Source organism: Callionymus lyra, chromosome 12, assembly GCF_982586985.1.
Source record: "Callionymus lyra chromosome 12, fCalLyr1.hap1.1, whole genome shotgun sequence".
NCBI classification, from domain to species: Eukaryota; Metazoa; Chordata; class Actinopteri; order Syngnathiformes; family Callionymidae; genus Callionymus; species Callionymus lyra.
In genome coordinates, this window is record NC_141829.1 from 13,904,743 (window position 1) to 13,928,371 (window position 23,629).

At 36.9% G+C, this 23,629-nt stretch overlaps 1 protein-coding gene across 6 annotated transcripts in view; it reads right to left on the bottom strand.

Moving 5' to 3' along the window:
• The window catches only part of LOC148068357 (plakophilin-4-like), an 85,864-nt gene that overhangs the window by 4,801 nt on the left and 57,434 nt on the right, over positions 1 to 23,629 (bottom strand). For 4 of the 6 annotated variants that reach the window (XM_087804395.1, XM_087804394.1, XM_087804393.1 and 1 more), the window contains 12 exons: positions 22,350 to 22,917; positions 21,145 to 21,171; positions 16,698 to 16,868; positions 14,221 to 14,431; positions 12,242 to 12,374; positions 10,817 to 11,030; positions 4,442 to 4,625; positions 4,169 to 4,286; positions 3,515 to 3,700; positions 2,591 to 2,764; positions 2,362 to 2,512; positions 1,162 to 1,354 (listed from right to left, as the gene is read on the bottom strand). In XM_087804395.1, the coding sequence (XP_087660521.1) occupies positions 1,162 to 1,354; positions 2,362 to 2,512; positions 2,591 to 2,764; positions 3,515 to 3,700; positions 4,169 to 4,286; positions 4,442 to 4,625; positions 10,817 to 11,030; positions 12,242 to 12,374; positions 14,221 to 14,431; positions 16,698 to 16,868; positions 21,145 to 21,171; positions 22,350 to 22,917 (2,330 nt within the window). The remainder of the gene's footprint in view (positions 1 to 1,161; positions 1,355 to 2,361; positions 2,513 to 2,590; positions 2,765 to 3,514; positions 3,701 to 4,168; positions 4,287 to 4,441; positions 4,626 to 10,816; positions 11,031 to 12,241; positions 12,375 to 14,220; positions 14,432 to 16,697; positions 16,869 to 21,144; positions 21,172 to 22,349; positions 22,918 to 23,629) is intronic. The other 2 variants (XM_087804396.1, XM_087804397.1) reach the window with 1 other exon arrangement.

The window sequence follows — 23,629 nt, forward strand, 5'->3', positions numbered from 1 at the left end:
AAAGAAGAACTTTCTGAACAAAGAACTGATAGTTCAGGTCGTGAGATCAACTCAAAGCTTATCTGATCACAGTTTACATGGGATATTCTATACAGACAGTAGTAAACAATAAGCAGCAAGAGTTTTTTTTTCAGTCAGAACTTCAAAATAAAAGTTACTTTATGTTTAACCCTTCAAAACAAAATTAAAACAGAAAAAAATACTTTTCAAGGATTTAGGAATTAGCATCAACATTATCCAGGTTTATGAAAATAAATTACATTATATAAGTAAGTGTATTAATACATGACTGAATATTTTAATATATGTATAAATACATTATTAAATGAATAAATACATGAATAAATATTTTAAAACATGTATAAAAACATTAATATGAATACATACATAAATAAATGTTTTAATAAATGTGTAAATACAATAATAAATTAATAAATACATAACTAAATATTTTAATATATTATCAATACATTACTAAATGAATAATTACATGCCAAACTGTTTTAATACATGTGTATATGCAATAATACATTTATAAATACATAACTAAAGATTTGTATACATGTATAAATACATTACTAAATAAATAAATACATAAATAAATGTGTAAATGCAATCAAAAATTAATAAATATATTACTAAAGATGTTAATGTATAAATACAATACTAAATGTTTTAATACATGTATAAATACATGTATGAATGAATAAATACAAACCGAATGGTTTTGATAAATGTCTAAATGCATTACCAAAAGAATATATAAATACATGTATAAATGTATATAAATAAATGTATGAATACATTATAAAATACACAAATAAATGTATAAATGAATAACAAAATGTTTAAATTAATCAAATAAATTTGTAAATAAATATTCAAATTTATAAATAAATATATGTCTTCAACTTGTGTGACATTTAAAAAAGTTGTATTTTTACATTTTTGTTAACTCAGATTATCTCACAAAAATATATTTAAAATAAATATATATCAAATATATACATAACAGAGAACACAGTTCAAATTAAACCTCCAAGTCATGCTAACCCTCACTGGATCAGCACTAAGAACATGGGGTGCGACCTCTGGTGGACAACAATGATACAGACAAACATCTGGTCTTCGCGGTGCACGACCACGGTTCTAAGAACGCACCGATCTCCTCGGCTCTTGGTGATGTTGACCAGCTTCTCGATGCCGCCCGTGTCGGCCAGAGCTTTGGCGTTCTCCATGTTTTTGCTGGTGACCTCGTGCAGCGTGCAGCAGATGGCGGCCACGGTCTCGTCGGAGAGCAACGTGGTGTTTCCTCCGGGCAGACGGTTGACCAGATCCCTCATGGCATATTTACCTGTCGGTTGAGGGGACAACTCTTACGTCAACAACTGCCCATGAGCAACACACGTGTTCAATGTTTCAGGTGTGAGAACTTAAAGAAAAGATTCATTCTTCAACATCTACAACAATAATCTCAGAGCAAGAGAGATTTTTTTTTTAAAGATATAGAAATTAAATGTTTAAATAACGTTTCACTTTATCATTCTTGAAGAAACTCTATGGAAGTATATAATGTTATCTCAGGGTCAAGGTGACCCGAAGGCCCGACAACAAATATAATTGTTATATCCCTTGTGTTGTCTATGAGCGACGGTGAAAATGCTAAAACTTTTTAAAAGTTAATTATGTAAAGAATAATTGAATTCAATCATTTTGGGTTTTTTTTCAAAATGAATGCATTTTTTACACAGAATTTAATATACTAATTTCAACAATTAAAAAATGTTCTTTATTACATGTTTTTGTTTGTTTGTAGTTTCTTTTAAATTACATATAGTAATAATAGGCTGAAAGTATGAACATTTTTACATTGAAAAATACATTCATTCATTTTGAAAATATTAATTTTTAAAATTCAATTATCAAAAAGAAACTAAATTCAAACCTTCAATATACAAATTACTGAATTAATTATACAATACAAACTATTTAAATGTATAAAAGACTGAACTAAACTATCAAACAACAATTTAATGATTAACAAAACATAATTTTGACTTTTTAATTATTTTATTTTTTATTTTTATACATTTCAACTAAATAATTAAATATTCTAATGGCACTTTCATGAAAGTATTTAAATACTCCTTTTATTGTCTGGCAACTTTATTTACAAAGCAACCCACGGCATTCAACAACAACAAAAAAGTTTTATAAAGTAAAAAAGTTTATATCCAAAAATATTATCTGCGAGTACAAAAAAAGACAATAGTTCCAGTTGAAAATGTTTTTTTCTCCTTGGAAATCCTCACATTGACGTCTAATAGTTCAAGAATATGAAGAACAAAACTTGCCGCTGACCTATGAGCTCTTTGTTCCGGACGTCCAGCGCCATGTTCCTCAGCGCCGTCGCGACAGAACACACGACTCTGTCGTTGTCCATCCGCAGCAGCTCCACCAGGATAGGAAGTCCTTTCTCCTTTCGCACCGCGGCTCGAATATAAGCTGCAAACTGTTGAGCGACATGTTAATGAACCACAATAAAATCATCTCATTCCAACGAAACCACAAGTGAAACCGAAAAGCTCACCTTCCAGTTCCCGGCCGACAGGTTCTGGAGAGACCCGGCGGCGCCCTCTAGTGTGGCTGGATTGGAGCTCTCAGCCAAGAGCGTCAGGTAGGGTTTGACCACTGCAGGGTGCCACAACATCTCGGCCCCTTTGGGAGACTTTGAGAAGCCGGGGATGGGTCCAACGCCGTCCCACTGGAGAGACAGTTTTCATGTTCGTTTTTAGGACATTTTTTTAATTTGTTCGTTTGAATCAGACTCCAGAAATCTCAATTTTACTGTTATTAATACTAACATTAGTTCTTGTGATTTAAAAAAATAAAAATAATAATAATTGAATGATGAAAAGCTACTATTGACATCACCTTCACATTCTGTAATAGAAGGTGAATTTTTTTTTTTCGCTTTTTCTTATAGCACCCCCTGGAGGATAGGAGGGAAAAATGTCGCTGTTTTATTCAGATGTTTGTCTTTGAAAAGAATGTTACGCATAAAACAACAATCTTTTATAGATTTAAATAGCAAAAATAAAGTGGCTATTATATATCTTTTGCCAATTTAAGCCTTTTGGACAGATGTAGATACCATAAAACAGGTATTTACAAACCACTTTAGGGGCATCTGGCCTGGGGGCCACAAGAGTTCAATTTTTATGGAGACTTGTATGACAAATTTTATCTTATTTTGTTGTTAACGTAAGATTTATTTTTTTGTGTAATTTCACAGTGAATTTTTGTCTTATTTTATATGTTATTCTATTTTATAATACCGTAATCTCATTTATTAAATAAGAGCTGTATTAACTATAACGTTTGACGATCTATATTTCTCAGTCTGCATGCGCTCATAAAAACCCGGACAATAAATGGAGGGCCAAGTTAGGCGCCGCTCCTTCAACCTTTCTGTGATAACCGGTGTGTTACGAGATCAGTGTTTAACAATCACCGTGTCCTCATGCGAGTTCTTTTTCTTCTTCTTCTTCTTGCGGCCCCAGCATCCGGGGTCCACCTCTTTGCTGGGCGACTCCAGCAGGCCGTCCAGCTCGTGCTCGCCCACCAGTCTGGACGGAGGCAGCTCCAGCTCCAGGCGGTAGGACAGGTTCCTCAGGGTGCAGATGCAGTTCTCCACGATCTGTGGAGGCCACGAGAGACATGAACACATGTACAAAAACACATATATGGTATAGACAAATATTATTCCGGATGTCGCCTCTTATCGGGGTGTTTACCTTTCTGTCAAAATCCTAGATGTTGTTTTATAGACTTAATTGTGTTCTGTTTGGTCTTTAAAGTAATTTAATATGAGCTCCTTGGCAGAGGTATTGCCTATCTCAGTGCTTTTCTGAATCGATTTAGAAAAAACACAATTTAGCCCCAAATTAATACTGACAAAACATAACAAGTTAGTTAGAATGGGACAGAGGCCTTTATAATATTAGAAACAACGCTTTTATTTTGAAATAACCTTGCAAAAGTTAACCTCAATGTAAAAGACAATCTGTGGAGGCCGCGTGAGGAGGAACATGAACGTATGTCCAAAAACACATATATCGTATAGACAAATATTATTCCGGATGTCGCCTCTTATCGGGGTGTTTACCTTGCTGTCAAAGTCCGAGGTGTTGACGCAAGCTTTGATGACGTAGAGCAGCGAGTCGACCAGTCCGTCACACGTGCGCATCTGTTTCCTGGCCTCCTCGCCCGCCGAGCTCAGGTTCCTTCACACAAAGTTACAAATGATTTAACAAACATTTTATATTTTACTCAAGCACTCAAATCCACCGAGTTAAAAATCCTCTGGTGGTTGTAGTACTATGATGTGTCCACGGCGTGGCGCTGTCGTCAAAAGGCTGGCGAGTGAGGGCGGGTTTACCTCAGACAACCCGACGTGTTCCTCAGGACCAGCGACGAGTGGAACTTCAGCTTGTGGTCGTCGTCGAAGGTGGTCGTGTTCCAGCCGGAGTGAGGGATGATCACAGTGTTGGTCAGCGTCGCCAAGGCGTCTCGGATGATCGTCATCTTGACGGTGTCGCACGACGACAGGTTCCACAACACGCCTGCGCACAAACACACACACAAACACACAACTGAAGTAGGAACTAAAGTGACTTAAGGATACTGACTATTTATTTTAGAGACTTGAACCAACACAAAACTTTCAACCATAAATTCATCAGGACAAAAACATTGACGCCACAATTGTTCTCCCTCAATTCTTGGAAAAAAAGCTTTTATTTTGAAGAGACCTTGCATGTTTTTTTTTGTTCCTGAATCCTAGAAGTACTTTCTAATAGATTTGATTTTATCTAAATGAATGTAAAATGAGCCCCTTGGCAGCGGTATCCACTGTTTTAGTGTTTTCTGGTTTGATCTTGTGCGAAAAACACAATTTGGCCCTGAAAAACACAACAGAACACAGTCTGTTGTAATGGAAACACATTTGAGTAATTATATCTTAGAAATAGTGGTTTTATTTTGAAGAGGCCTTGCAAGTTGAATGTACGAGTTTGACTCTTAATTCTACACCTTTCAAAATTCATGGATCATAGAAGTTCTGATATGATGTATTCTGCTTTCTATGAATAATGAGCCCCTTGGCAGAGGTATCCACTGTTTTAGTGCTTTTCAGGTTTGACTTTAGAATAGACAATTTAGCCCAAAATTAATACCAATAAAACATAATGTTAAAACATTCTAGCTCTACAAAATGTTATTATTGCTTTTATTTTGAAGAGATCTTGATAGTTTAACCTCAAACGTTCAACTCCATTTTAACTTTTTCTCCTTTAATAATCCATATCTGGGAGCCTAAATGTTGTTTTATAGACTTAACTGTGTTTTGTTTGGTCTTTAAAGTAATTTAATATGAGCTCCTTGGCAGAGGTATTGCCTATCTCAGTGCTTTTCTGATTCGATTTAGAAAAAGCACAATTTAGCCCCGAATGAATACTGACAAAACATAACAAATTAGTTAGAATGGGATAGAGGCCTTTATAATATTAGAAACAACGCTTTAATTTTGAAATAACCTTGCATAAGTAAACCTCAATGTAAAAGCTAAACTCCACTGAACGATTTTCCATTAATAATGCAAATCCTGGATCTTAAAGTCGATAAAAGATTTGATTAAAAATTGATCTTCTTGGCCTAAGTATTCAAAATATTAGCAAAAAAACTCTTTAATTTCTTTTAGTCTTTTAATTTTAAGAGGCCTGGCAAGTTTAATCCCTGGATGAACGCGTCAGACTCCTTTTTTAATTTTTCACAGTGAATCTTAGTAGATTTTTATCCTGTGTCATGTAAAATGAGCTCCTTGGCAGATGTATTCACTGTCTCAGTGCTATAGAATGATGATTTGCACTCTACTGACCCCTGTAGGCCAGTTATCTCTACACACTGTAGTTTATTTGATTTCTCAGGACCAGAAACAAGGTCTAAATATGAAGCGACGTGGGAGTAACTTTTTTTAATTCTAGAGGACTTGATCAAGTCGTGGGAAAACAAACGTCAAGTCGACCACGGCGCTCTTGAGAGACGTGCAGGGGCCACACATTAATCATCACTTCCCTCCATCTTGGAAACCAGATTCTGGTCTGTGCTTTGATGCCGCATCTGTCGGAGGATTTGCCCACGATGTGGCGTGTTCCTCTAATTACATGACTTATGGTGCCGGGCGACCACGGACGCCCCGCTCGCCCGCCATTCTCACGGGGAGATGCTACGTTAGCACGAGCTAACGCTGATGAACCAACACGGACGCTACTTGTGCTCGACACGTTTAGAGACGAGAAGATAAGAATCAAGTTCTCGCTTCAGTTGGTGCCGTCATCTCATAATTCAACCCCCCACCACGTCCACCCGGTGCAGCTGATGACAGAGATAACAGACCATAATCATTCCCCGGAGCTCCGTTCGGAGCCGGCGAGGAGCGACAGAAAAACGTGGCAGACGGAGGAGACGCTTCCACTCGTTTAATCACTTCGCTTGTCGTCGCCCTTCGAGGCGTCGGCGCACGAGTCGGCGTCGAACCGACACGCACATGTTTTGATATTAGCGCGAGGATCTTTCATCCGTGTGTCGGAAACACAAGTGTGTGGTTACGATTCTAGAGGAACCTCAAGGGTCAGAGGTCGGAGAGGTCAGTATGAATTTGTTTAATGCATTGGTTGATCATTATATACCCTTTGATGTTAATATTTGCTAAAGCCATATAGTCAGATAAAAAAAAAAAAAAAAGAATCTATAGTTTAACTTGAAATAAAACTGAATAAATAACTGTGAAGTTTGAACCTACTTGTCTGAAGGGTCACAGGTCAAAGTTTTCAATGTTATTTATTAGCATTAAAACCGATTTATGCTCTTCTTAAGATACTTTCTCACACTTAAATTTTGATTATTTTACATGTTTTATTATATTTAATGGTTATGCTTTGATTCACTATAAACCATTAGTAATATTGTAGGTTCATAGTTGTTAAAGCCATATATTCATTTTTGTCATGTTATAATTTAAGATTATATTTTCTCACTCTTTAATTTAGATTTTTTCACATGTTTCTAATATATGTATACATTAAGCCAGATATTCCTGTTTGTCCTGTGTTTATATTTATAATTTTATTATCCTCAAAAGTGATTATTCCTATATAAAAAATCTCTTTTTGGAAGAGAAATCAATTGAATAAATAACTAATAATAATAAAAATTTGACATTGTAACTTAGCATCTTATCTGTTACGATAAATTGCTAAATGATGGCTTGAACTTTTATTTTCCAAAGAAAATTGGTTTTAGTGCTTAAGTTAATCATGTCAGCCTGTAACTTAGTGTCTTAGCATTTTGCTTTTTGACAAATGTTTTTTTCTCTCAAGTTTTAATACTTTTATTAACTTGAGCATGAATATTTTATACGGTACCATTATTTAGCCATTATATAGTAAAATCCCTCGATCCTTTTCCAAATGTCTTGAGCACTTTTTTAAACTCAATTTAAAATAATTTCTGCTGAAAAACTTGATTGTAAACAGATTTAAAAAAATGTCCTTCTTTACAAATTGGCTTCATTAAGAAGTAACAAACACGATCAACATCACATGACAACTCTGACTCGAGACTTTGTCTGTTTGCAGTTTCGTGTATTGTTCGCGTGTGTGCGTGTGCGTGTGCGTGTGCGTGTGTGTGTGTGTGTGTGTGTGTGTGAGATCATCCTCCCTAATAACAGCTCACAGGTCGCCCTCTGATTTGAGTCGTAGCCCGAAACAAAAACAACAACAACAACAACAACAGCTGCTGGTCAGGTAAAGAGCTAAAGTGGTCTCACACAACATGACCTTTGACCCCGCAGACACGGCGTCACCCCCTCCTTAATGAAGCAGAGCGGACCCCTGGACCTCCCACGAGCTGGTGTCTCCAAACCAGCGGCAAACAACTGTTGTTCCCACAGAACCCTTCTTTCTCCATCCATGAGTGAAACATGTAGAAATGCCAAACACTTCCTGCCGCCGTCGTCGAGCTTCGAAGCCCTTTAGCTTCGAGTGGAAGCTTTTGAAAGCGTTCTCCATCGGCCGTCATTAGCCAAAGGTGAAGCAGAAGCGATGACCTTCCTAATTGCTCGCCGTCCTGGAGCTCGTACCAGCAATTACACTCGACACAAGATGAAAGCACAACCTTTACAGAAGCTCTCACGGACTCCTGAGCCTCACACACTCGAGGACACGAATAGACGCTCAAGTCGCTAAAGTCGAAACACATTTAAAAATACACATTTTTATCCAGAAAAAATATTCTTAAAATACACTTTAACAGCAGAACATCTTGATCAAACATTAGATCTATTTAATAAATGCTTAAATAAACTACATTAACCATTTTACATGTTGAATTTTTACATTAATTAAAAGTTATATTTTGGTTTACCATTTTAAAAACATCTTAATTTTTACTATCCACTGTGTAATTCTGTAAAAATAATAATAAAATAGAAAGAGTAATTAAGAATATTTTATTAATACAACAACAACAATACAGAAGTAAAATTTTGTTTATAACTCCAAAAATAGTGGAAAATCAATCTTTAATTTCAATTGTTCAGCTGATGAACAAATATAGAAAAGCATGTATTTTTAATTTAGAAACATTCAAGTTACCAGGCTTAACGTTCATATTTAGCAAAACTATAACAACGACAATATAATTGAAATCGGATGATAGATTATTAAAAACTATAGTTCCGTTGCTGCTGCTTTTTATGCCTTAATGCGTTTAAACGATGTTTTAACGACGTTTTAATGCGTTTTACCGTTTTAATGGCATCAGCGCAACGATCCCGAGTGTCCGGAGAGGCTTTAATTAAAATGTATTATTGTCTTTATTGAATGTATTTTATTATAAACCTGATTAGTTACATCATTAAGCAAGTCTTGCTGTAGGATAATAACTTGGATTTAATAAATGAATAATGTAACTATTACTTGTAAATAAACAAAGGAATGAGAATTTTGACTTTTCAAATACAATGATTTCCGATTCCTGTGTTTCCAAAAAGTATTTTTAGAAGCCTTTATAGTCATTAATAAATTGTTATTCACGCTGCCCCACAAACCTTCATTCCACTAGGCCGTCACATGAACTGCTGACTCAGCCACCTGAGAGCCAAAAGCCTCGGCTTTGCTCTTTCCCGGAGAGCTCCACCCTGATCCTGAACAACGTTACTCCATGTTTGCGGAGCTCAGACCGAACGCAAACACCAGTCAGCAATACTCAATCCACTGAAGCCGGGGGGGGGGGGTGTGAAAAGCAAACTATTAGACATCACAAGAGTGAAAGAATATGGTTGAAATCCAAACACTATAAAAGCTTGTTAAGAGATTGTTGTGGAGGAAAAATGGTTTGAAGCAGAAATAAAAACTCATCCATCTTCAGCTGCCTCTTCACGGCTATTAAACATCTGTAGAGCTATGATGTTAACAAGTTTTCGACGGTGAAAGAACCAGCGAAGAAAAAGAAAGAATGGACCTAACAATGTTAGGTGTGAGAAAGTATATACACTTAAATATTGCGACATATAAAAGAGTTTTATTTTAATTATTCGACAGTGATATCAAAAACATATATAGATATAAACCTGATTTTCTGATTAGCATGTTAGCTTAACCGTTACATGCTAAATAGAGTGTTGGTCTTATTTTTCCAAAGAATGTTTTAGTTTAGCATGTTAGCTTGTAACTTAGCATCTTATCTGTTACGATAAATTGCTAAATAATGGCTTGAACTTTTATTTTCCAAATAAAATTGGTTTTAGCGCTTTAATTTAGCACGTTAGCCTATAACTTAGCATCTTAGCGTTTTGCTTTTTGACAAATGTTTTTTTCTCAGGTTTTAATACTTTTATTAACTTGAAAATTAATATTTTATACGGTACCACTATTTAGCTATTATATAGTAATTGATCGATTTTTCTTTGACATATAATATTGATATTCAACATCACTGTATCCATTAAAAATCCAAAATGATAAAGAATATATAAACACGTTATTTGGCTTTTAAATTCAATAATTTATTTTATGGTTTATATTTCAATTGAGTTTGTATAAAATGAAACAATTTAAATTTTCTATTTAAAATTAACATTCTTATATTCAGTGTTTGTTCATGTTTGTGTTGCAATTACACTTCACAGCATATCATTCAGTAATCATTATCTGCAGCTGAAGGAACGATGAAATCCCTCGAACCCGGTGATGACTGAGGACAAGAGGATACAGTCGACACCGGCAGCTTTTTAAAAGTCGAGGTTTTGGACATATTTTGTTTTTAAAAACAAAAGAAAGCAGTTACGACTTCGTCAATAGTCACATGGTCCATAAATTCTGCAACACCGAGCAACGAGTCAAGTACTATAAAATACTATAAAAAATATTGTTGTTTCTGTAGCGTGATACATATCTTATTGCCAGATTATTTTCAATACACTTCTCTAGATATAACCTGGAGAAATCATGTCATTAAATTATAAAATTTAACTTAATTTTTAAATAATTACAGTACTATATTAATGTCACAAAGTATATATATTTCTTATGTATTAATATATAAACTTTGAAAGATCAAAAACAACAAAACCAACTAGTTATATCAAGAGTGAATCTGGTAGTTAATTATAAAATAGTGGTTCCATCAACCAGTTTCATAGTCCGACCATAATGTAAGTTTTCATTTTCTCTGTGTGAGCTGAGCTAAGACTCACCAGTGACGAGCTCTCGCACTTCGGCGTCCACCGTCTTCCTCAGCAGTCGCAGCAGAGCCGGGATTCCTCCCGAGTTCCTCACCGCGATCTTATTGTCGTCCATCACCTTGCCGTAGACCAGGTTCCTCAGAGCTCCGCAGGAATTCCTCTGGACCTCCAGAGATTTGTGGTCCAGAAGATCCACCAGGTGTTTGATTCCTCCAAGTCTACACACCTGTTCAAAAGGAGAGAAACAATGATGCTTTCAAAGACACCTCGTAAATAGTAAATAAATCAGGTTAAGTTAAGGTCTTTATTCAGCATGTTAGCTTAACAGCTAAGATGCTGATTCACAAGCTAACATGCTACATTAAAACACTTAAAAGATATTTGCTTTAGAAAATCAAAAATGAAAGCCTTTATTTAGCATGTTAGCTTAACAGTTAAGATGCTAATTCACAAGCTAACATCCTACATTAAACACTTAAAACAAATTGGCTTTAGAAAATCAAAAATGAAAGCCTTTATTTAGGATGTTCGCTTAATAGTTAAGATGCTAATTTACAAGCTAACATGCTACATTAAAACACTTAAAAGAAATTGGCTTTAGAAAATACAAGTGAAAGCCTCTATTTAGCATGTTTGCTTAACAACTAAGATGCTAAGTTACAAGCTAACATGCTAAGCTAAACACTCAAAGCAACATTTTGCTTCAGAAAATAAAAGTTAAAGCCTTTATTTAGAATGTTTACTTAACAACTTAACTGCTAATTCATAAGCCATCATGCTAAACTAAAAAACTAAAACAAATTTACTTTGGAAAATTACATTTCAAGCTATCATTTTTCATGTTAGCGTAACAGTTAAGATGCTAAGGTATAAGCTAACATGCTATATTAAAACACTACAAGAAAGTTGCTTTGGAAAATAAAAGTTCAAGCCTTTATTTTGCAGTTCAAGATGCTAACATTAAGGTTTGCATTTAATTCAATAATAAATCATTGACTTAGACTTTAAATATTTATTCATTATTTACTCAGTGAACAATGTTTTTGTATCTAGATTAAATCACAACAATGTTTGTACATTATTAAGTAAGACACTAAACAAATACTATTTAGAATACATATTATTAATAACAAATATAATGTTTAACTGTTTTTAACTCTCTCCCTCTACTTGTGTAGTGTTTCCATTAAATAATGTTAATTGTTTTATCATTATTTAATTATTATAATTTCTTGTATTTTTATTTATCATTGTTTGTTATTGTTTTAACATTTGTACAGTAGGTTTTTAATATAATGTGTTATCGTTGTGACATCTCAAAGTTTCCCAATGTGTGAAGAATAAAGGTATATCTTTGAAAATGTCGACACTCGTGAGTCAACATCAAGTTCCATTGTTGTCGACCTGCTGAGAGGTCCACGAAGAAGACGCACAAACCTCCGCCTTGGTTCTGTTATCGCCGAAGCACAGGTGCTGCAGGTAGGCGGCGGCGTTGGCCTGCACGGAGGGGAAGTGATGCTGCAGCATGTGGATGACTTCTGTCAGCTCCGGGTCACGCCACGCAAACTCCCTGGGAAGACAGGTGGAGGCGCAACAACGGTATCAGCAGCGAGACAGAGACAAGCTCGTCGTCTTGAAGACCTCGTTTTCACTGTGAATGAAAGCTGCAGAGACTAGCTCGCTCTATTAGCTTGGATTCACACGGTTAGTTTTAATGATTTAAAACAACAGGCTTTTTTTCTAATTAAACTGATTTTTATCTCTTTTTTTTTTCCTTGTTTAGCTGGCTTTGATAAATGTAGCTAGAGATTTTCCTCTTTGTATGTTTGGATTATGTCACGACCTACTTGAAAGCTAACATGCTATGTTTAAAACTAAGATGCTAAACGAAAACAAAAGGGTATTTTTTATTATTAAACTGATATGAAGCATGTTTTCACCTCATTTAGCTGACTATGAAAGATTTAGCTAAAGACTTTCTACTTTGTATGTTTGGACTTTGTGTCGACCCACTTAAAAGCTAACATGCTAAGTTACAAGCTAACGTGCTAAACTAAAACAAAAGGCTTTTTTCTAATGTAACGGATATGAAACATGTTTTCACCTCGTTTAGCTGACTATGATAGATTTAGCATAATATATTTTTCTTTGTATGTTTGAACTTTGTCATGTCCACTTTATACAGTTAGACGCTAACATGCGAAGTTGCAAGCTAACATGCTAAACTAAGACATAAGGCATTATTCTAAGGCAACATGTTTTCATGATGTATGGCTGACTACGGTAAAAGTAGCTGATGACTTTCTTTGTACGTTTGGATTTTTTTTATGACCCACTTAAAAGCTAACATGCTAAGTCGCAAGCTAACATGCTAAACTAAAACACAAGGCTTTTTTCTAAGGAAACAAGTTTTCGTCATGTTTAGCTGACTATGATAAATGTAGCTAATGATGTTCTTTGTATGTTTAGATTTTTTCATGACCCACTTAAAAGCTAACATGGTAAGTTACAAGCTAACATGCTAAGTTACAAGCTTACATGCTAAACTAAAACAGAAAACGTTTTTTCCTTTCTTTAAACTGATATTTATTAGAACATGTCTACAGTAGTATTGCTCTCACAGATAGTTGTTACTTGTACGTTTTTAATGAAAATGTGTTGTTTTATTAAAGAAAAAACACAAAAAAGCGATACATGTAACTGTTTATAATCTGTACAATAACAAACTAACACTTTTTTAGTTTAGTATTTTTGCTTTTGAGTGTTTTTTAGCCTGTGTAGTATGACTTGGAAACAGTTCCTTAACTAAAAATAATGTTGAATCTTGCATATATATATATATATATATATATATAAACAAATATGTCTATTAACATAATACTGCTAAAGGAGACTTTTGTATCTTTGTTTTTAGCGTCTTCAGTATTAAATTAAGTAAGTAAGTAAGTAATAGTTATTTGTAAAGCGCCTTTTTTAAACCAGGGTCACAAAGCGGTTAAACACTCAAAAATACCTAAAAATGTAAAAACTCTAAAAGGCCCCATTTCCAACCTTTCATTATTGGCCCATTGTGCTGAACTATGTTGTCCTTAAGTAAAGGTCAAAAGGTGAGGTCACAGCTCTCAATGGCTCACACATGGCTGGACTGCAGACTTAGCTTAACTTAGACAATCAATTGTTTGTGTAGTAGTAGAGCCAGGATGTGTGTGTGCAAGTGTGTGTGTGTGTGTGTGTGTGTGTGTGTGTGCACACAGAGCTTAGTGTTGAGACAGTAAGAGGACACCGGTGTCGAGTGTGCAGAACAACGCGTACCTTGTAAGCAAGTCTCTCCGTCAGTGATTTTTACAACTATAGACCGACTATAGACCGACTATAGACCGACTCCACCTCATAACGCGTCCAGTCCCGTGACCTACCGCGGATCCTTCTGGATGCTGTCGATGGAGGGCGATCGGGTGGTGCCGTCGTCCATGATGAGCGCCTGCCGACCGTAGCCCCCTGGGTCGGAGGGCCGGTACTGCGTCCCCGAGCGGTACGGGTCGGCGAAGCCGGCGTGGAGGGCGTAGTTGTTTCTTTGGTAGGTCATGGCGCTGCGTTGGCTGGACGTCCGCTGGAGACTCCCCACACCTGAGGTCACACAACAGCAGTGCTGGGTCTCTCTCGGCACAACAACCACCAGAACTTCAGTAGCATCAGCAAGTTTCTAAAAAATCTGGAGCTAATTAATCACCAGGAGAAAAAAAAAACAACAACATTTTTCTTCAAAGGCCTGTTGTTTGGTTGTTGTGTTTTACAAGAGCGTAGCCAGAGGGATCCTGACGGATTTCAAAGCGTTGAAGGAAATTGGACCCGTCTCGACGCTTTTCCTCGAGCACCGAGTCCCGAGCCAAGTGTCCAGCAGAAGCAGGAGGGACACGCATGACCCTTCTTTAAACCCGGACGGTGAAGGAAACAAAAAACGAAGTCACCAAAAACACACAAAAAGCTCCGTATTCCAAGTGACAGCTCGTCGTCTCCGTAAGTGCAAACATGATCCAGGTAACTCTATCTCCCCTCCCTCTCTCTCGTCGCTCGGTCGCCCGAGACATCCCATAAGCATCTCCCGCATCACGTTCAAACTCCCTCCTACCGGATGACACGTCAACAACATGTGGGGGCTGATCCAAAAGAACGATTTTCTTGCAAGACTGCACACGTTTGTTGGACGGAAGCGCTTCCTGTTTTGGGGCAAATTCAACAGAGATGCGAAGGAGACGGCTGAGCTTCTCTGCACTTACACTCTTGATATCTTAATATCTGCTTCAGTTAAAGCACCAGAGATACGTGTCGACCTGTGTTTGGTTTCTTTAAGCATTATAATTATGGACAGACTTTAAATTAAAATCGTCAAAAATAAATCTGTATTATTAACTCATTTTCACTAGTTTAGAGTTAACTTTACAGTTTAATGTTACTTCAGAGAAAATACCATTCTAAAGAATACAAGTTTGTGCATATGGAGCTGAGGAATCACTGCAGAGCGTTCCACAAAGTACAAATATGAATTTTCTTTTTTAAAAGGTGAAGAAATATATATTTTAAACAGGTATATTGATGTGAAAATTTAATAAATAAGGAAGATGGATACATTTAGAAAAAAAAATAGTTTTAAATGATTATATTGATATTAAATTACAATATGGTGTATATGTACATGGATAGTAATAATAAAATAGTACATAAAAATATAGTATATTAATAATATTGTATTTGTTTATATCATGTAGTTATATGTATATTTTTTAAGATATATACTGTATATACATATACATTTGTGATGCTATATTGTGTATTAAAGATAGTAAAATAGGCGTTCAAATAATATGCATCTCTTTGGAAATATTTGTAAAAATATGTGCTATCTTGCTACAAACTGAAATATAATAAACAAAAGAAGTATGACATTTTAAATGTACTTTTACTTTTTCCTACTCCTTATTGAAACCACAGTGTTTTGTTATGGGTTTTTTTGGCAGTATTTGTGTTATTCCTATAATTTATAGTTTGTTTTTAATGTTGAATTATTCATATTTACGTCGAAATAATGTGTTCCAGGATTTAATTAACAGGCAGAAATTAACATAAATATTGTATTTAAAGCTATATAGTAAACATGTGCATACTTAAAATGCATATGTGTAACAAACTTTAAATGTAACTGTCTTTAACAGAATCTAATTCCTGTCAAATAACTTTCCTTTAACCTCACTGTGATTGGAAGTCTCTGTGCAATTGTTGAAGTTTCTTATCTTATCTTAACATTAGCATCTTTATTAATCTATTTACCTACTTTATTTTTTTAACGGGCCACACAAAATGACTCAGTGGAACAGAATTTGGCCCCCAAGCCTCGACACATGTGGTAGAACAGGTCAGAAGATAAGAATTGGTACAGAAACTGATTTAAATCCAACGTTAGAACTTCCGAGTCATGCAATATTTTCCTGAGATATTCAAACAATTCCCCCTACAACTGAATTCTAGTCTGTCACATTGTATTTAAGTTTTATGTCAGTTTGAAAAGCCGTCAAACACGCTCGGAAAAATTCAAATTCAAGTCTCATTTTAGCTTATTTTCACTTATTCTCCTTTTTAAACTGCAGATCGTAGTAACATGAAAGTGAAAAAGATAATTTTCTTCACTTAAAACTGTCTATTTCTACGTATATGAAGACCTTATAGGGAAAGGAGAAGATTGGCTGGACACAGGAGAGACAGGAATGTAAGAGATGAAGATACCAGGAATAAACAGGAAAGAGGAAGACAACCAATGGGATTCATGGAATCCTTAAGGAGGACAAGAAGGATTCTTATCCCGAGGTAACTGTTATGGTTACGTTGCTGCACCACCAACCTGATGCGCTCCGGTAGACGCCTCCAGGCTGGTTGTGACTCGGGCTTCGGTACAGCGGGCCCTGGAACGTCCGGTCCTCGTAGATCGGCGCGATGTGTCGATCCGGGGAGATCGCCGACCTCACGTCCGGACCCAGCTGGCTGTGCTGACTGGCGTACGAGCTCCGGAGTCCTGTGGACCACGGAGAGGATTCAGCACAAGAACACGACCCATGGATCAGATATGAATCACTGATGAATCGAACAATGACGGAGACAAGTTTTTGACCAGGATGGACATGTTTTCTATATGTATTTATTTAAAATAGCGTCTGTGGACCAATGGAAGTTCAACAAGGAATGAGAAAAATTGACTTTTTATATCACTGGTGTTCAATTAAATGTCTTTAGGGGCCACATTTATAAAATGGCTATCGTGAGGAGCCATCATGCAAAAATATAAATGAAAGAAAAGTGAAAAAAATCAAGCTAATTTGTTTATTGTATTTTAAATTGATTGTTTTAATTACATTTAAAATCACCTTTTCCCCCAATTTTTTTCATGTTCACCTGATATTTTGTAAGGAACAAAAAATACAAAAACAGAAGAAAAAAGTCTAGAAACAAAAAAACCTAAAGTCATGAGTCTATTAATCGAAATAAATACAAAATATAACTTTTTTCTAAAATTATATCTGACATTATGATACAGTCAGACGTGGCCCCCGGGGCCACACTTTCCCCAGGTCTTGCCTAGGGCCTGGTTAAATATATTTTATTAATTTTTACACTTCAACCAAAAACATTAGGATGCTTTTGTCTCAATGCAAATGTACTTTTCTTTGTCGCTTCATCAGTAAAAGTGGTGAAGCAAAAATGCAATATGACTTTTGTTGATTCATGTTTAATGGCATTTTTATTTGAAACAATGTGGTCAGTAGGTTTATTTCATATGTTGTGTAATTGACATGTATAAGTTATGCTGAGACATAAACAAAACAAAAAAAAGCCTCTGGGCCACATCGACTCAATTTGAAAATGTGAAGGTCGGTCTTTATTGACACGATTGAGTTTTTCTGAGTCGTCTAGTGTTGAATACTTTTAGCGACTTTCAAGGTCGTCTCTCCACTAGAAGCCGCAACTACTGATGTTTTTCTACTTTTTTTTTTTTCTCTTAAAAAAGACGAAGTGCAGCTGAAGCTTCAAGAGACTGTCCTGAGGTAAAGGAACAGGTGAGCGCGTCACATAAAACTCTTCAGACGACGAGATTCGGCCCAGATGTGGAACAATAAAATCACGAGTACAACAACAGAAGCAGTGAAGAAGACAAGACGAGAGACCCCCCGGGGGGCTCATCTCACCCATCATGTCAAGAGTCTCACACACGACCTCCAACAAGAGTCACTCAGACCAGAGCAGCAATAAAGATAACTTTAGATGAATCCACCGACAAGATGAACTTTATTTATAACAAAGAGTGAAGCTCACGGAGCTGTGAAGCCCCGGCGGACCAGAACACAGTTGGCGAGTAACTGCTCGTTGCACATTTCATGAGCCTCCAGACTTGAGCGCAAAGAAAAAGCAGGATTCTTCATGCAGAACGAGCTAAATGAGGGATTCTTGTCACGGCTGGAGACGACGGAGCAAATTAATAATGAAGCGTGTTTGCATCCGGAGGGAGCAGGTGAGTCCGCAGGGAGGGCGGGGACGGAGGTGGCCGACCCCCTCGGGGGGCAGCAGAAATCCGGGGTCAATTCTTCAGGGCGACTCACGCTGGCCAAGTGGCTTTGAATGCATGATTATATCAGTTTTTAACGTTGAATGAAATGTTGAAATGCAGCATTTTGTCCCGTCCTTGAGCGACCTACAATATATATACGCTTAAGTATTTTTTTAATAAAGTAAAATATATTTGGATTTAATGCTTTTTTTTCTTTTTTTTTACACATAGAGTTTGATATTGTTATTTAAACTATTTAAAAGTACATTTTTAAAATCATAGCCTTTCTCATTCAATACAAAAATGTTATAAAAGTTCTAAAAAACTCTATGTATAACAAATGCAGTCATTTTGAAAAGCTTTGAATATTTTTATTCAATTAATATTTCAATATACAAATTATTTAATTAAATGATTAAAAAGCAAAACAAATTCAACCTTTTATCATATAAAAGGTTGAATTTAAATGCTAAATAAAATTATATAAAAAATGCTTCATTCAAAAATATTACAATTAGAACAATTCATATTTAGTTTATTTATGGTTAACACATTTAGTATTGAAACATATACAATAATAATATGTATTATATTATTGATATATTTAGTTTGTTGTCTCCTTTACATCAGTAGATATCAAAGGGCTTCTTGTTAAAAAAAATAAACATTACAATACAAATATAAAAACAGGATAAATGGGTAAAACAATAACAATCAAATTTCAAATAAAATGTTTTTTGTTTGTTTGTACGGATCCAAATATACAATATACATGTAAAGGATTCAAATGTTCAAGTCATTCTTCTGCTGCTACATACAAAGTGACATGTCACCACAAAAGGCAGTGAAGCAGCTTTTTTTTTAATAGTTTTTAAAAAGCTTTTTTGTAACAAAAGTGCAGGACAGGAAATGAACTAGTGTGTGAAGGATGACACTGGTGGCTCAAGATACAATGTTTCATCGTTATTTTGACTTTAAAATAAATAATAAAACTAATCACGAGACAAAACCAAAGCTCTGTCCAGCACTGATGATGTCATCACGGTTGGAAATATTTGATTTAAATGTACTGGATCCAACAATATAAGAACAGCAACAGCAGGAAAGCTTATCTGCGTCGCTCACAATAGTAAGTTGGCAGCGACTCGTCTCTTCTGAGAAGAGAGAAGATATGAAACAGAAGCTTCCAAACCACCGGAGAAGAAACAAAACAGAGGATAAGACGGGGCGGGGGAAGGTAGCGGAGAAGAAAGGAGGGTTAATGGGATGGTTTAGGACCACCGGAGACTTCACATGGCCACGCAAAGCAGATTTTCTCGGGACGACTCCCACGACTTCAGGAAGCCGCGGCAGACGACCTCAATAAGCGTCGGTGCCAGCAGGGGATGCATCCGGAATCATCGGCGTATTGTGAGAGGAAAACATATGAGCGTCTCCAGAAGATAGATGGCCTCGCATCACACTTGTACTCTTTTAAGTCCCTCGCCCTGGCACGAGAAGATTACACGTCACCGGCGGGTTCGAGCCGCTCTATACAAACAATTATTCAATGACATTTTTGCACAAAAACGATAAACATAATGACCTTTTAACATACTTGACTTTAGCGGTTGATGCGGGAAAATACATTTACAAAATGACTTTGGTTCAGGTACGACTATATCGGTTGGAAAATTGTTATTTCCCAATTCAAATTTAAGAGGAAAACTATTCACTCGTGATGCCATTATTAGACGATAATAACCAGCAACAAGAGAAGAGATGAAGCTATAGCTCAAACTGCTAACTCGCCGGTCCAGATGGGCGAGTCAAGGGAACTAGTTTGCGAAGGTAACCGTGTCGGGACCAGATGGTGGAACCAGCCGACGACGGTAAAAATGATCACAAATCACTTGCAAATGACTACACACACACACACAATAAGAAGCCACACATTCACATAACGCTAAAATAATAATCGCAATATGAACAAAGCGATAAACACAATGTAATTTCATGAAACTTAACGACGAAACACGTCGATGAATTATTAAAAAACTGAAGAAAAAATCATCTTGAACAAGCACTTCTGGAAATGAACCAATCCAGCCCAAGAAAACACACAAAAACATCTTAGCAATCAAATGCTTAACACTTTCCAGAACTGGCTTGCACAACACACACACTAAGAGCAAGGTAACGGCTGCTCTCTCAACCACGTAGAGTGACAAATCCCTTTTAAAAGATTGTGGATCCAAATGATAGTCAGGGACACAATAAAAAATGTCTGTTTTCATTTAATTTTCAAGGCATTTTTCATCAGTTTTTTGTCATTTTTTAGAAAACAGAAAAAATATGATGAGCATAAGACCTCCTTGGCAGAGGTAATTAACAGCTGAAACCACATCCTTAAATTATAAAAAGTCAAAACACAATTCTAAAACCAAAAGACTACTAACTAAATGAAGAAACATTCATTTTTATTTCTGCAGCCACAAACGCACAACTCTCCTCTAACCTCTGCAAGTCCTCATGACAAGTAAACAAACAAAACATGTCTGTCGACAAAAACACATACCTGTCGCTACACAAAGGTGTAACACAAACACACACAGTGACACAAAAAGAAACGCAGCTTTTCGATGAGGAAAAAGCAGGTTCAGCAGTATGATCAAAAGTCACGACAAAGATGGTCAACCACTACACAAACATGCGGCAGAGGGACACGAACCACTGAGCACGAAAAAATGATGAGAAGAAAAATGTTCACCTTTTATGTCAACATCCACCAGAGCGTCTATGATGTCGCCCCGGGCAGCGGGAAGTCAAGCAGAAAACACTCCATTAACCTTCTAATGCAAAGACATTGATCGGCTGAAACCTTTTTTTTTTTCTTTTTTTTTTAAGATCTATTTGTCGCCGATCAACTGTTCCTGGATTGTTCAAAAAGACATTTATTAAGACGGTTGATGGTTGTTGGTCAACATGGATGAAGATCCGACTGTATACTTCAGGGACACGTCGTGGAGAAGTCGAGGGTTGATGGGAAATGCCAAGAGCTCGCAGAGTTACTAGCTTTGTGTCTTTTTCGCAGATCTCCCCCAAGCAGCTCATATCATCGAAACATAATGACTTACTGTTACTCAATATTATGAACCTACGTTAATTTATTTGATACAATTTAATAAGGGTTTAAGAAGGGATGTAAGAAAATACTGATAAATCTAAGCTTTAAAATATTTTATGGTGTATACTTCAATAAAGTGTTTATGAAATTAAATAACTAAATTGAAAATATTTTACAGTTAACATGCAAATATATCTACACTGTTTGTTCATTTTAATGTTGCAATTAATCTTTCGGCGACTAGATGGAAGCAGTAATCATTTCATACGTAGACACCCGCGGGATACGGGCATTGACTGAGGACAAGAGGATACAGTCGACACCAGCTGCTATTGTAGCTCGAATTTTAACTAATTTGGTGCAAATAAATAAATAAGGCAGCTACGACTTTGTCAAGAGTCATGCGAAATTCTGCAACACCAGAGTCAAGTCCTCGACAATACTAAAAATATATCCTTGTTACTACAGTATCACGATATATTGTATCGTGATACATATCGAAATGCCAGCATCTTGCGAATACACACCTCTAGTTTTAATATATAAAATATTTAAGTTATAATATTTTAGAAGAAGATATTTAAAACACATTAGCAAGAACAAACGAAAAGAGGAAAAAACCTTCAAAATATTAACGGATCCAGATGTCAATTCCCCCACAAAATGTCTTCATCAACATTTACTAGCATTTTCTCGAATCCGTTTTTGAGTTATTTTACTGTCAGAGGTTCAAACATGAGTACACGTGTGTGTGTGTGTGTGTGTGTGTGTGTGTGTGTGTGTGTGTGTGTGTGTGTGTGTGTGTGTGTGTGTGTGTGTGTGTGTGTGTGTGTGTGTGTGTTGGTCACCTGTGAGCAGGTCAGGTCGAGTCATCCTCTCGTAGACGTCGTAGCTCTGGGGTCCGTAAGGGTCGGCGCCGTGCATCATGGAGCGAGGCAGCGTGGAGCTGTAGTGCTGCGGCACGGCGGTCATGCCGGACCTGACCGGAGACGAGTGGACGTGCTGCTGCTTCGTCAGCGGAGCGCCGACGCCGTCCAACATGGTCATGGGCGAGCCCACGCGCCCCGACGACGACCCCCCCGCCGAGGCCTGGTAGGGCGAGGTGGTGCGGCTGCCCGACCGGGAGTTGGCCGAGCCCACGCGGCGCAGCGCGGCGGGGGAGTTCTTCTGGGTGGAGTAGGGCGAGGTGTTGCCGGCGCTGGCGTTGGAACCCGTGCGCTGCACCGTGGGCAGGGTGGTGGAGAAGACGCTGGAGAGGGGCTTGGGTTCGGTGACGACGGGCGAGCCGTAGGTGGTCCGCAGGGACCCGCGAGAGGGGGATACGTTTGTGGCGTAGGCGGGCGAGAGGGAGCGAGAAGGCACCGAGCTGACCCTCCGCATGGCGCGACCCGGCAGGGACGTCGGTCCGGCTGGAGCCTGGCGAGGAGGAAACAACGATTATACTCTGGAGCGACTTATGTGGGAAATTATTAACACATTATTACCGGTATATCATTTCACATGTTATTTTCACACTAAACCACAAGAGGGCGCTCTAGGCCTGTGTTGATAATTTCGACGTAGAAGAGGAAGCGCCGCATCTTCTACCTCCGGAGCTAGAAGAGTTGTTTAAAAGTGACACCGAGGATGAAGATTTCATTGGATTTAAGTTATTTGGAGTTACATGGATTGTTTGGTAAACTTCTTAGTATGTTATTTATGCTATATATATATATATATATATATATATATATATATATATATATAATATATATATAACTCTTAATACGTTATGTTAACATACCAAGTAACGTAACATACCGTACAATTATTCAGCCTGTTGTTGCCTCTATTCTATTTTTATTTTAAATTGCCTTTCAAGATGACATGTCTGTTCTTGGTGTTGGATTTTTTATCAAATAAATTTCCCCCAAAAATGCGACTTATACTCCAGTGCGACTTATAAATGTTTTTCCTTCTTTATTGTGCATTTTATGGCTGGTGCGACTTGTACTCCGGAGCGACTTATAGTCCGGAAAATACGGTACTTGTTTTCCAGAGGCTGCTCTTCCTTTTTTTTTTTTTTCCCCCAAAATCAATTTCCATCCCTGTTTAGAGGATCATTTGGACTCTCGTGGTTCTGGAGAGA